The following is a 13395-nucleotide window of genomic DNA, read 5'->3' on the forward strand; positions in this document are numbered from 1 at the left end:
CTATCAATCATTTAGACTTTATCTCTCGGCCGCCTTCAATAATCGGACTGGTCGGGGTGGTCGGGGTAAAGCTATATATTCCACTATCAGTGATGTTGCGTTGAGTAACATTGACGAAGCCTTACCTTGCCAGGATTCATAATGTTAAGTGGGTCAATCGTCATCTTGATCGTTTTCATCAATTCGACAGTACCCTCTCCGAGCTCTTCGTACAGGTATTTCTTTTTACCGACCCCTACGCCGTGCTCCCCCGTACCTATTGTGACTTAATTAAAAAAAATCTCTTCAAGGAAACATATGCTTACAGGTTCCATCCAGTGCTATCGCACGTTCTACCATTCGATGTACAATCCCTTTGACAAGCTCTAGCTCCCTGTCATTTTCAAACAGGAGCAATGTATGGAAATTTCCTATATCGAATGTTTGACCAAAATCATTGCAATACAGGATCTAGACCCACCATCACCCACATGTCCTGAAATAGCTATTAAAAACCATGCTGACGACACTTGGATGATTGCACCTACCAACCATTGTTGATACAACCCCGGATTCCACTATATCCTTCTTAGTTTTGTATACCAACTCGGGTAACTTGGATATCGGGACGCTATCATACGGCCCCCGATTTACCCAAGCGAATTTTAATACTCGCGCATACCAACTTACCATACATCGGTTGCCCAACCCTTTGCTCCAGGCCGTAATGCTAGCCCAGAGTAGTGCGCATTCTTTCGATCGGCCCAGAGATCTGCCGCCTCTTGTTCCGAAGCAGCCAATGAGAACCCAGTCCCTCCGTGCTTTTCGGCAATGGATTTAGCTACTTCGGCACTGCGTTTGATAGTCTCAGGTGGTCCTTGAAACTATCAAGAAATTAATGAAGTGAAAAGAGTTAGAGACAATTTCTGACTTTAAAGTATATCGAATCTTTTTCAGGGTATTTACGTTCTGATTGACCGTACTTGTTGGTTGCACGCATGAAGTCATCGTCGCATAGTTCGATGCATTCTAAAGTCTAATGAATATCTCAATAATTGCTCCATGTCTCAAGACCTACGCAATGGAACCCCCTTGTTCATGATCTCTACCACAGCTTTGGTTGCATCTCGTACGTTAGGGAATTGGCAGACAGCAACGCTAGTGTCCAAAAGGGGTGTCAACCTGATTGTAGCTAGGAAGGGGAAAGTAAATAAATTAAAGTTTAGACCCCGATAGGTTGGGATTGATTTACCTTCTGTGATTATCCCCAAGGTCCCTTCAGCTCCAATAAATATTTTCGTAGTATCAAAGCCAGCCGAGGATTTACGGGCTCGTCTTCGTGTTTTAATCACCTCACCAGAGGGGAGCACCACAGTCTATACAATACGACAAGTTAATACGCACGCACACCTGAAGAAATAATGCACATTGGCTTACGAACTATGTTGAGAAACCATTCGGCCTTGGCTGTACCGTATCGCACGGCATTGGCTACATTTCGAGAGGGAATTAACCGGTGATGAGATGTGCGTTCACCATAAAAGTTGAAATGCACTTGCTTCCAGAACAGCCGGTTGAAATCATACCCCCGATTGTTGCTGCGGGGGAAGGGTCAAGCTAAAGCCAGAGTCAAGATCTGTCAGACAACGTATCGTAACCTGGTGTCATACCGGAAAGAAAAGCGGGATGCCTTTTTCCTTGAGAGTAGCATTAATTTCCATCCAAGGTGTTCCCGCCTGGCATACAAGGTCCGAGTCGGCCTCTAAGAAGAAATACCTCGTTAGTTGTAGTAAAAGCAAAAGATAAAGCGACTCAGTACCATTGATTTTTATGATTTTATTCATCTCGGACATGTCAACACATATGCCTCCTCGTGGGTGCTACAGTAAATCAGTGATTTGTCGACTACCAATTCATTTGTGACTAACCCCACGAGTACCACCCTCCAGGTTGGTCCCCCCGCTGTAGGGTGTAACCGGCATCGATATCTTGTCGCAACTTTCATTATCAGCACCACGTCGTCAGTGCTTTGTGGATATACAACAACACTGTGGGGTGCTCCTTCGTGATAGCTGTTCACCGAGAAACCGTGTTCATGTAGGACATCCGGATTGACTGAAAACGTTCCATTTTCGGTAAAGTGGGAACGCAGCTCTTCGACTCCTCGACGAAAGTCCTCTTCCGAGCCATAGTTATCTGGAAGTTTTGTTATACGACGTCGGTAGGTTGAACGATGGTCATGCTGCGGTTCCTGCGCAACGCCATAACCAACAGACCCAGCTACAATTGCAGTTCCAGCCAGAACCAAACCTCGACCAAATCCGCGTCTCGGAGCGGGGCCGGAAGTCGCCAAGCCTCTCGATGTTGTCAAGGCACGTTGTGCCGTCGGCCGCAACTGCCGCCGTACGTTGAGTGCGGCCGACGAGATCAGAGTGGTGTTCATCCTAGATTTGATGCCCGAGTACGGGGTAGGGAACACGTCCAGAAAGTGGGGTGCTAACCTCAACCTCGGGGTTTATATTGCAACTATTGTTAAATTCTGCATTGGGTGAGCAATGCTGATGTTTATAGCCGACAACCGTAGGAAGCTCCGGCCCGTCTGCTTCGGCGGCATCAGGCGGCATCAAGTCAGGCATCAAGCCGGCACCAAATTTCCCAGTCCTCGTGACTTGAGTCTTCACCAGTAACAATGTCCACTCATTTAGTGTCTACCACTGGCTTAAGAACGGGGAGGAGAACATGTACAGGCAAGCTGTTTAACACAGGAAATATGAACACATTAACAGTTGTCTGCCAAACTTAGCGATCACTCGACGCTCGATTGTGAGCTCCCCATCCACTCAGGCTAGCACAATTCCATCCAACAGCAGCTCTTCGGCTCCTAGCTCGCCTATCATAGCTTCTGTACTCCTCAACCGCTCCCCCATTCTTACTACACTTCCCACACCTTTTGAACAGGCGTACTATGATTATCAAGCCCGCATTGGACGAGCAATATCCAACCCGTTTCCGCGAGAATTCTACTTCAAGAAAGGTGCCATTGCGGAGCGACAGTTCTTTGTTGAAGAAAGCCAAAGAGAAAAAGAGGCCTTTGGAGAAGGATTTGGAGAAAGCCTACTGAAGGACCTGGAGGAGGATAAAACTGGTTCGATGAACCAGACAGAGGACGTCGTTGCGCTCCCTCGTGAGCACGAATCTGATCGAACAGGCGATGTGAAAAATTTGAACCGAAAGGGGGACAGGAACTTGTACCTTCTCGTAAAAGGACTCGATAGTTGGAGACTGCCTCAAGGTCCCGCGAAGCAAGGGGCCGCACTACATGCCGTGAGTTACTTCCTGGTTCTATGGATGTATGCCTTATTAAACGAGAACAGACGGCTCTCGAGGAATTACATTCGGAATGTGGACCAGATATGGACACTTGGATTGTTGGCAGGCATCCAATTGGCGTGCATCAGTCTTCTAAGTCAGGATCAAGCACGGTGGGTTTGTTGTGAAAGCCCCAACGTTCTAACCCATCCTGATACGTGAATCTAGATTTTGTTCTTCAAAGCTCATATATTTGCGGGCCAAGCGAAGCCCAACGGGACGTCCATCAAAGAGTTCGCATGGCTAACGACCGAAGAAATAAAGGAAAAAGTTTCCCCAGAGTATTGGACATCCATATCCGAGATGCTTTCGTCTCGCTAAAATCCATCATCTGGTGCTGCACCCCGCAGAATCCCGGCGGCATTAGGAGCAATACCGGCGGCTTCAAACTGTGGTTCTCATCGTAGACGATGATTTATTAATGCATGCATTTATCTAAGATCTTTCAATCATCTACCCGACTGAAATCATAATGCCCTACTCTCCTCTATCACCTTTTCTACGAGCGCATTGAACCTTTCAGGCCTTTGAATTTGCAGGGCATGCCCGGTTTGCTCCCACTTCTCCAGCTTAACATTCGGGCCCATGCACTGTTTGATCCACTCGCTGCATTGGGGTGGGACCAGATTGTCTTCGTCTCCAGTAACGAGCACAATTTTGGGAATATCATTCGCAATTTGGCGTAGTCGATCTGGTGTCACCCTGTGCGAAAGACCTGCAGCCATCTGGGACACTGTTCCCATAAGTGTCTGTGGCGTTGTCGCAAGAATTCGGGTCATGTAAAGCCGAGTTTGTGCTTCCCTATTAGTTATTTTGGGGTCTGCGGCAGAGGGCCCAGCAAGCCAGGATAGCGGAAACACCATATCCATGATCATCTGTACTTTAACGGCGGGGTCCTTAACGAAGGTAAGTCTGGCAACATGTCAATTCACCGGGAGATAAGATCATCAACGCGTTTATTCTCACCTGGTCAGCGTCGAAACACCCTTCCACTAAGGCATCACATCAGCCCGAGGTTGGAGCTACGAATTGAAACAAGCTTACAGGAGGGAAGTTATTCCAAATGTGGCCACCAGCGCTAGTGACCGCCAGGACAAGGGAAACTATACGCCGTGGAATGCGAGTAGCTAATTCTTGAGCAACCATGCCTCCCATAGATATGCCAACAACATGAAGCTGTCTCTCTTCCGTCCAGCCAATATGGTCGAGCAAAGTGATCACATCTTCTGCCATTCCGCTTGTCCTATTTGCGGTAATATCTGAGTGATCGAAAGAGTCAGCGCACATCCAGACGTACGTATAGGGCCCTCGTGGCGCATCACTGTGCCCTACTCCTCGGTTATCAAAAACTAATATCGAGTATTTCTCGAGTGGTCCAAAGTGTTCAACCTGATGTTGCCAACTAAAAGAGCTAGAATTCAACCTGCTCGTGATCACGGAATCGGTCAGAAGGACGATGTTAGCCGCCCAAACAAGTAGTACTTACCCCATAATGCATAATATTTTCTCCGGACCTCTTCCGTGAAGTTCTGTAGACACCTCAATTAATGCCCAATCCTACATATCAACCCACCTTTAGCCACACACCGTAATAGAGGGAATGACTTTCAACGGCGGACGCCTGGTCTTTGATGATAGTAACAGGGCATAGGCCTTTCTTCGTCAGCGTTTTGCTATCGAAAATGGTCTTGCGTTCGGCTTGTGTAGATGACATGGTGGTAGTCAGTTTGAGCATGCCATTCTGGCGTGTCTCAGCATAGACGCGAGCTGGATCCGAAGATCGTGCTTCTGGTACCATATCGTAAGCAGATATGCGCATATTACATTTGTCATCCCCAATTGCAAAATCTAATCACAAGATACTATGTGCGATTCAGAGGTCTTGTTTGACATTAGGCTCACCGTATATCCCAAGACTCGCTCTGCATACTAAATCTATCTACTTTATTCATTTCGCTGGCGGTATAACACCCCTCGCAATTGTATCTGCACATAGGTCTGGTGACCGCCATTTATTAGAATGGTTAATCATGCGGACGCAAGCCCTTGATTTGCCCATGTTGGTTTAAATACGGAGTCCCTTTTGTCTGTAGTCTCGGCATAAGTCAATTAGGCTAAGATCGGCTGATAGCGTCGTTTTCACTCTGCCCCAACTGATGTTCGCCTCCCAGAGATTTACTCTGGATTGCGACAGGTACTTTCGGAGACGCCATTTAATCTCGTGGTTGGCAAATGGGTGCTCGGAAAGAGGCAAATTTATATGTTATGCATAAGCACATTATTAAAACTGAACAAGTCTCATACCAAACATACATCTAGAGATAACATTTAGCACGCATAAAGTACCAAAACCCCCGTTTGTATCCCGACCTAGATCATATCATTAGTGGATTGTGATATTATCTAGGGTCTAGGATACTTACTTTTGCAATTATCCGCTTGTATGCAGTCGCCAGGACTCATTCCGATTTTGCTTGTTTGGCCATTCGCCGATCCTCTTCCAGTACCTTCTCCCTCCAGATCCAAATGCCCGATAATGCTGCCCCACTCCCAAAGAAGATTGATCCAATGATGAACCATCCGATGGCCAAGAGTCTTGATTGAACACCACGTAAGAGCCATATTCCTGCAAATAAAGTAGTGCCCGTGATAAAAATTATATCCCACTTTAAGAAGCTTTGTGCTACAGACGTCGCTGGAGATAGAGAGCTAGGAGAGAATGTCGGGTGGTATGCATGCTTAAGTGAGGCGAGTGGTGCATTTGATACCAATGCCCTGAACAAAACATACGCATGTGTAATTGCTGACCAGCAGAAGTTCGTGATGTGGACCAACTGGAGGACTTCGTACGAGCATTCTGGAGCGTCCCCCTGTGCGTAATGCTGATACGTCAAATAAAGGGATTGAATGGCAACAATTGAAACCGGAAAGATTTGCCACACAACGTTGACGGTAATAGTTTGAGAAATCACCAAGACGGTGGAAACCAGTAGGTACCCAAGGAGATAGCCTATAAAGGTTCCTTCGATGTAGTGTGGGTGCAGTGATATAGCCCTTTGGCCCGAAGACAGTAGGTGAATAGTCCACCAAAGAGGCAGTATTACTGCGCCACTAAATATCTGATACAGAACTCCTAGGATCAGCATCGATACTAGCACCACAGGAACTCGATACCCAGCTCTCCGCATTTCAATGAAAGGCAAGATAGCAGAGGGACCGAACGTAGCGTAGAACTCGAAAAAGAATTTAGCTCTGCCGTGGTCGAGAGCTTCGCGCATGAATGCTACTATGATGCACATGCGGAAATCAAAAGCATCGTGGCCAATATATGACAATCTAGCGGGGGTATGTGCGCCTCCTTTCTGGCACCATTCATTGAATGAAGGTCGTGGACTATCGTTGAATATCCCGAATAGGATGCGGCGGCACAGAATGACTATATCTTTTCTCAGCACCTCGTTAAACATAATATGTCAGGACTCACCACATATGGTAAAAGAGATAGTGTGAGTGTACGCCAAACGTTCGATTTTCCAGTGAGGCTGAATAGGATTTAAGCCACATTGATGCTGCCTGGTGGTCAACTTAAACTTGCCTTGCATCATGGGTAGGTTTACCCTCAGTGACTTGCTACTGACTTCGATGCAGTTATCGGACTACTGGTTGTATGGAGGGTACTACTCGGGTGGACGAGTTAGGTTGAACCGCGCAGCTTCAACCGCTGCGCACTAACCCCCTATATACCAAGGTAATGTTACCGGCAGTCCGAACATGAACCGATGTTCTCGCCCCTTCAGACGCCCACGCGGTTTGGGACCAAAGTTAGAGTTCGGATCCAGCAACGTGCACCTCTGAGGAATTCGTTCTCGACCACGTGGAGATGCCCTGGGGAGATGTTGTGGTTTCCAGGAACCTGGTACAGCTTGTAGGGTGATGTGCACTGAGCCAACATACTAACACAATCAGGGTGATCGGTTTAGTCATTTTATCGAGTCTTATGGGGCATCTATGTTTTGAGTGGATGAAGAATAACTGTCTACCCAAATTTGAATAATTGGACTATTTAAGAATTATATATTAGTATTTTAAGTAAACCGGAAACCGGGCACGACTGCCATAGCAGGTTATATAAACTTACTATTCATGAGGGGGATACCGGAGCATGAGCGAACAACATTCTGAAGGAATCACTCAGAACGAAGTTAAAAATTCATCGTTGACGAGAAACACGAGAGTAGCATACTCAAGAACTGATCGCGCGAGAAAATTTAGGATGCATACATGTCAGTAGCCAAGTGAAACATGGTAATACAATAAAAAAAACCTATCGAACTTTGGCCAGAATCTTTTTCAGCTTCACGTTTTCGGCCTCGAGTTTTTCAACCTTCGACGTGGCTTGCGACATCTTGTCCAATAGATAACTCGCTCGGGCTCCGGTAGCTCCTTTACCACCGAGAATCGTTGATCCAAGATCCAATCCAATGTCCTTTAGTACGGTTAGTTCGTCCTCGCATGCCTTGATAGTTGACAGTGAAGTAGCAATGGACTTCTCGTTGAAGTTGATAGTTTGCACCGCCCGGAAGATATCATCTGCGTATGCCAATTTGGATTGAGAGAGAGACCTGGCGTATCCAAAGTAACGGGCAAACCTTGAACTAAGCGCCGATAAACATGTTTGTAAACCGGCTTTCCGGGTTTGATTGTTGTCGGGAGACCTATGGGATATTATGAGGTAGTTTGCATCACACTCGTATTGGCTCACCATCTTTAGTACCAATCGAAATTAATTCGGCAGTCTCCATATTCCTCAATGCTAGCTCATCTCCCTTGAATGGGAATTCGAGAAGGACATTGGCATAGGGAATCTAATATCCGCATACTCACATCTAGACTTACTTGACTATGGAGAAAAATCACATACCTCATCTTCAGATGCCAATGCCCTTAGAAGACTCCAAGCCTGCTCTCGTGTCCATGGTAAAGATTTAGCATCTTCAAGGTCATCGCCAAATGCATTCTTGCGCATCTCGCTTATGCCACGGTGAATTATTTCCTTTACCGCATCGGTAACTGACTGCCCACTCCGTACTTTGTTTACTAACTGAAAAATCGATATAATTAGCATTAATTCAACTCATAAACCGACATTAGAGAATACACCTCCAATACTACTTACCGTATCAAGATCACTGATCCTTCCACCCAAATTCTCTACAGCCTGGAGTTCATCTTTGCCGAGTGATTGTTTAATCTCATAATTTGAGAGTTTCGATATTACGTAGCTGCGCGCGGTATTGACATCAGCATCACTCAGAGCAATGGATGTCAAGGGTTTTGATGGAAGAGCTACAAATCACAAGATTGTAAGCATTTCCAGTCATCCACATGGACCTTGCGATACAATGTGCAATCGTTACCTTTGGCCACACGCTTAGTGTTTTCTCTATTGATGCATACAAATATGACATGTGCGACCTAGTAGACAGAATTCCCCGTGGGTTACAATCTTTAATCAGGGCTATTGTCTTTCAAACTTGAAGACAGCTCGAACTAACCTTATCCTCTACTAATTTCGCGGCCCATTCAGCCAAAACATTGAGCACTTCTTCACGCTTAGCCCCTTGTGGTTGATAGTTCGTAATCACGACGATGGGAAGGTCATCCTTGGTCTCTTCAGGACCACTCCGGCCAGCAACTGGAATTGGAGCCTGTTCAGGGAAATTTGGGAGAGGGAGAAGAATTTCTTTCTCATTTGTCACCGTAGCTGCATATTTTTCGTCTCAGATATAGCATTCTGAGCCAAGGAAGCACTCGGGACCACTCTTTGGACAGAGTCCCGATCGCTTCGTTGGGAAATGATGTGCGCGCGCTCCGCACCTCGGCTGGTGTTCTTCTTGCGGTCTTCTTTGACACGACGAAGAGCTTCAGTCGCGATATTGAGAATATCTTTCAACTGAGACTCGGTAGTTGAGCTGAAACCGGCTGTATTGTATGGTTAACATATAATCGCATATACGTTGTTCCATGCGTACCCTTTTGTCCAATGAGGCCGACGCTCGCCAGATCTATCATATTATTCAAAGATGTCAGGAAGCTAAAGTATGGCCAATAGCCAGTTTGTGTAGCTAATTCGCGAATCATGCTCGAATCATTCGGGGTATTCAATATCTTGGCACAATCGATTATGATTGACGGTCTACGAGTCAAATCTGAGTTGCAGTTCCAACTTAAGTGAATGATTATAACTGGCCTATATTTTTCCTTCATAATACTATCGACAAGCTCTCCCTTCCCTGCGCCCGCAGGTCCATGTATAACCGCAACCGTGGCTGTTGGAGATAGTAACCATTTGAAACAGAGCTAGTGGTAGAAACTACTTACATGGTAAGTCGTTCAAATACGCTCGAAGGGTCGCTTTCGCATCTTTCCTCTCTCTCCAAATTGCGGGCTCCTCCGCTCCCCCTTCACCGGAGCGGTTGCCAGACAAAGTTGAAGCAATACGGCCAAATGCATTCTCGCGGAGCCATTTGTAAAATGTAAAATCTAGATTGGAGTTGTCGTCGTATGCAGTAATGAGACGAATATGACGTTACCTCCATAGGCGAACCAATCGGTGGCCTTCCCTCGGATGGAGAACTCGCGAACCGGATCAAATACCTTTTAGAGCTTTATGGAATGTCCAGGTAGGTAACACAATAATACAGAACTTACAGTATAAGTGATGGTTCCTAGCAAGAAGGCGAGCACCGGTAACACAATCCTTGGGTGGCTCGTTAACCAGTTTCGTATGGCATTTTCCTTTAGTGGTTGATCATAAAGCATACTTAGACGCGTTAGCTTTGTCCCCGGGGCAACTGCCAACGCGATTCCCGGACCAGATCTACCGATAACGTCTCCGTCCGTAGTCAAATTGACACCATGTAGACAATTTCGGGCCAAAACAGCAGAATGGACCCTGTTGTATCTCACAGTTGCACTACGCAAAGTACCGGCGGGGGCCGGTGTTGGGGGATCCAGTTTAGTGATTCGGCCGTAGGGCTGGATTAAGCGAATATTAGTATCTCAAACTCATTGATCACAGCATATTCACCCTTAGAACGTCATATAACGATTCGAGGTGGACATCTGGACCATCGAACTCGGTCTTGATGGTTGCCGAAGCAAAGCGGTCCATATCTTCCCGCCATGGCCTCCCACGCACAAGCCAGAATTTTCGAGGAGCACTAAAACCCAACCAGGACGGAATTCCCCCTTGTTTGACAGCAGACGCTTGGATAGCAGCTTGTAAATCTGCCACCGACTTGAGTTCTGTTAGACGAATCGCTGGGTCTTCCGACGTGCCAGATCCCAAGGGAGATATGTATTCAAAATGTACAAACACTCCCCCATCCTTGATCCTAGACGAAGTCAGGTAAATCTGGCATTCCCCCATTGAACATACCTGGGCTCAATATCTAGAACCTTAAAGCCGTCAACATCAGTGTTTTCAAGAACTTTTTTGACGCGCTCGATGACTGCTTCTTTGCGCATATTAGCAAAGTAGTATCGAGGGCTAGCTCGTATTTCAGCAATTTGGACTAGGGATCGAGCATTGGTATTAACTCACTCATATTTATTAAGCCTGATGGGGAAGAGGTGCTCAACAAAAAACCAAGCCGTCTTACGTCCAGGAGTCTTGATTGTCCGCCCAGAATTGCGACCAATCCACATGTTCAATATAGGAGAAGCACGGCCGAAAATAACTTACCGAGTCCTTAGCACTAATCTCTGCCGACAGAGCGTCGTCGACATATAGTCGTTTCTGAGGGGTGATAATGTTTGCTCGATAAATGCGACCAAATACCTGAAGACGCGGGGGCTCTCGAAGCCTCAAAGTCGAGAACGCCATGATCGAGGCAAGCGACCCAGTGCTATATTATCAATCAGCTTCTATAGCACATTCATCGTATGACAAGCTTAACTATAAGAGTGGCTCGATCAATAATTTCAAAGGCTCAGAGGGAATGCTGGAGGGTAATTCAGGACCGACCTTGCCCTAAGCCTGAAATGATCGACGTCCAGACTTCGGCGCTTAACTATCGTAATTGGCAATTTCTTTGTAGCTATAGATTTACCAACCTATTGGGTTTTTCGAGACCGAGGGGATGTAGTTTTCATTACTTGACCTGCTTCAATACCCCTTATTCTTATGAAATAAGCTAAGTTCTCTCAAATACTGCTCAATCCTTTGATAGAGTGTCACCAAGCCTGACTTATAAATACATCGCTCAACTAAATCTGCCTTTGTTCCCAAGCCCTTTAGAGTGACTCATTTCGAACACTCTAGAGTTACCTAGAGCACCAGAGGTCTGTGCAAGATCTCCCGTGCACTTTGGAGGGGCCGAGGGTTAATCTATCAAGAGAAATCGATCAAACCGGTAACCAATATACTGGCTAATGGTGATACATGTTTTTGATTGCTTGACTGGTTAAGAACTAATCCACGCGGGGGCTCTTACGCCCTAAGCTTTTGATTGGCCAAGTTCAGATTGAGAAAACACAATCGTATCAGCGAGAATGCGATCAACCTAATGTCATAAAAGGATTTATGATATTCAGCATTAAGGAGCAAAGCGAATGATTGTTGTTCAACCCAAGACATTATTTTATGGGCATATGCGACTTGCAAAGTGACATTCAGTTACGCCCAAACATCCAACACAATTCAGCATATAATCGCTATTATTTAATCCTTCGAAACTTTAACGACTCTAAACGGATATCAAATCAATAAAATGAGCTTGGTCGTACGTTTGACTTACAGTTTTCCGGTATTCCCACCACTGAAAAGTAGCTCAAAGTATTGGGGGCATTGTTCGAGCCCAGATTCAACTTGGTATTGGTATTTTAATCCATCCTCCCTAATCCATTTGGTCATATTGGACTCCGCCTCTCCATATCGGCCCTTGTAATCATAAACGACGAAGCCCTCGAATCTCGGCTCGCTGAGTAATAAGAGAGGAGTAATTCTTGATTCCTTTGGAATCACTAAGCCCCGCATTATTATAGGTCGATATAGTCCCACACGAACGATCTAGGCGTCGATGCTGCACTAGACTACAAATCTCCCAATTTTACCAATGAGTTTAGTGAGACTGTTGGAGGAATCGATGTTTTCTTTGATAATGTTGGAGGCGAGATTTTAGACCTTGTATTAACGAGGCTGAACAGGGGCGCACGGGTCGTATTATAAGCCAAGCACATTTTGTACCGGACGCGATCGCGATGACTTTGGCGCCTTTGATCTTGCCTATTTGGCATACGAGGGATCCAACTCCTCCAGCGGCGGCAGAGACTACTAGTGTTTCTCCCGCTTTGAGCTTCCCTACTTCGAATAGACCCTTTTTATGCGTCAGTAGCAGAATATCGGCGTCAGAGTATCAGAGCGTACGAAGTATGCAGTCATTCCTGCAGTACCAAGTGGTCCTAGATAGTCCAACGCGGTGAATCCTTCTGGTGGACTAACATCGTGATTAACCATCAAGCACTACTTATGACACTCCTAAGCCAACTCACTGCAGCACTCGAAGACTTTGAGCTGAGGCAATGATATACTCTGCCCAGCCTAACAAACGAAACACGGATCAGGCATAGATCATATATCAGAACAAGATCATACTATCATCACAGCCAACACTAACCAAGAACACCGTACACCACATCGCCTGTTTTGATCTGATTATTCCCATGCACTACTGTTCCAACCCCTGCTCCACGCATGGTCTCGCCAACCCGGACTGGAGGGACGTATGTTCTGAGCGTAGTTAACTGAGAATTTATTTTACTGATAGTAGTAAAAAATGCTCACACATCGTCATTGAGCCATACCCGCATGGCTGGGTCAAGGGAAAGATAATCGGTCCGAACAATAACTTGATCGGGAGTGGGAGTAGGTAGATTGGCGGTCTCGCTCCCGAAAGTTGATTTGGTGATATGACCTTGGGGGTTTTCGGAGAGAAATATGCGTCTAGTTTGTCTAGGAACAGCCATGGGTCGTAAACTCGAGGT

At 46.1% G+C, this 13395-nt stretch overlaps 5 protein-coding genes across 5 annotated transcripts; 1 reads left to right on the forward strand and 4 right to left on the reverse strand.

The window, feature by feature from the left end:
* Window positions 1-35: 35 nt before the first annotated feature.
* RhiXN_02808 (D-lactate dehydrogenase cytochrome oxidoreductase) lies at window positions 36-2422 on the reverse strand (the record flags this gene model as incomplete). The annotated part of the gene is made up of 15 exons (XM_043322625.1): window positions 36-71; window positions 126-256; window positions 306-410; window positions 461-475; window positions 528-610; window positions 670-863; window positions 911-1008; window positions 1058-1171; window positions 1232-1355; window positions 1421-1470; window positions 1566-1596; window positions 1650-1741; window positions 1799-1859; window positions 1908-1967; window positions 2021-2422. The coding sequence occupies 15 exons, from the start codon at window positions 2420-2422 to the stop codon at window positions 36-38; spliced, it is 1596 nt and encodes a 531-aa protein (XP_043178121.1).
* Window positions 2423-2668: 246 nt separating this feature from the next.
* Window positions 2669-3669, forward strand: RhiXN_02809 (39S mitochondrial ribosomal protein L46; the record flags this gene model as incomplete). Its single annotated transcript, XM_043322626.1, has 4 exons — window positions 2669-2720; window positions 2783-3303; window positions 3354-3461; window positions 3517-3669. 4 exons carry the CDS (start codon window positions 2669-2671, stop codon window positions 3667-3669), a joined length of 834 nt encoding a protein of 277 aa, XP_043178122.1.
* A 146-nt stretch (window positions 3670-3815) lies between these two features.
* Window positions 3816-5146, reverse strand: RhiXN_02810 (alpha/beta hydrolase family protein; the record flags this gene model as incomplete). The annotated part of the gene is made up of 6 exons (XM_043322627.1): window positions 3816-4260; window positions 4315-4340; window positions 4393-4591; window positions 4646-4771; window positions 4835-4877; window positions 4936-5146. 6 exons carry the CDS (start codon window positions 5144-5146, stop codon window positions 3816-3818), a joined length of 1050 nt encoding a protein of 349 aa, XP_043178123.1.
* A 661-nt stretch (window positions 5147-5807) lies between these two features.
* On the reverse strand, window positions 5808-6815 carry RhiXN_02811 (exonuclease; the record flags this gene model as incomplete). The annotated part of the gene is made up of 1 exon (XM_043322628.1): window positions 5808-6815. One exon carries the CDS (start codon window positions 6813-6815, stop codon window positions 5808-5810), a length of 1008 nt encoding a protein of 335 aa, XP_043178124.1.
* Window positions 6816-7672: 857 nt separating this feature from the next.
* On the reverse strand, window positions 7673-13377 carry RhiXN_02812 (mitochondrial escape protein 2; the record flags this gene model as incomplete). The annotated part of the gene is made up of 22 exons (XM_043322629.1): window positions 7673-7938; window positions 7998-8063; window positions 8111-8213; window positions 8270-8449; window positions 8525-8694; window positions 8806-8854; window positions 8904-9112; window positions 9160-9330; window positions 9381-9677; window positions 9730-9891; window positions 9942-10005; window positions 10060-10386; window positions 10439-10745; window positions 10790-10900; window positions 10955-11022; window positions 11096-11258; window positions 12150-12332; window positions 12604-12728; window positions 12779-12848; window positions 12904-12952; window positions 13029-13141; window positions 13196-13377. The coding sequence occupies 22 exons, from the start codon at window positions 13375-13377 to the stop codon at window positions 7673-7675; spliced, it is 3435 nt and encodes a 1144-aa protein (XP_043178125.1).
* Window positions 13378-13395: the final 18 nt, after the last annotated feature.

This window comes from Rhizoctonia solani, chromosome 3 (genome assembly GCF_016906535.1).
Source record: "Rhizoctonia solani chromosome 3, complete sequence".
In the NCBI taxonomy this organism is placed as follows: Eukaryota; Fungi; Basidiomycota; class Agaricomycetes; order Cantharellales; family Ceratobasidiaceae; genus Rhizoctonia; species Rhizoctonia solani.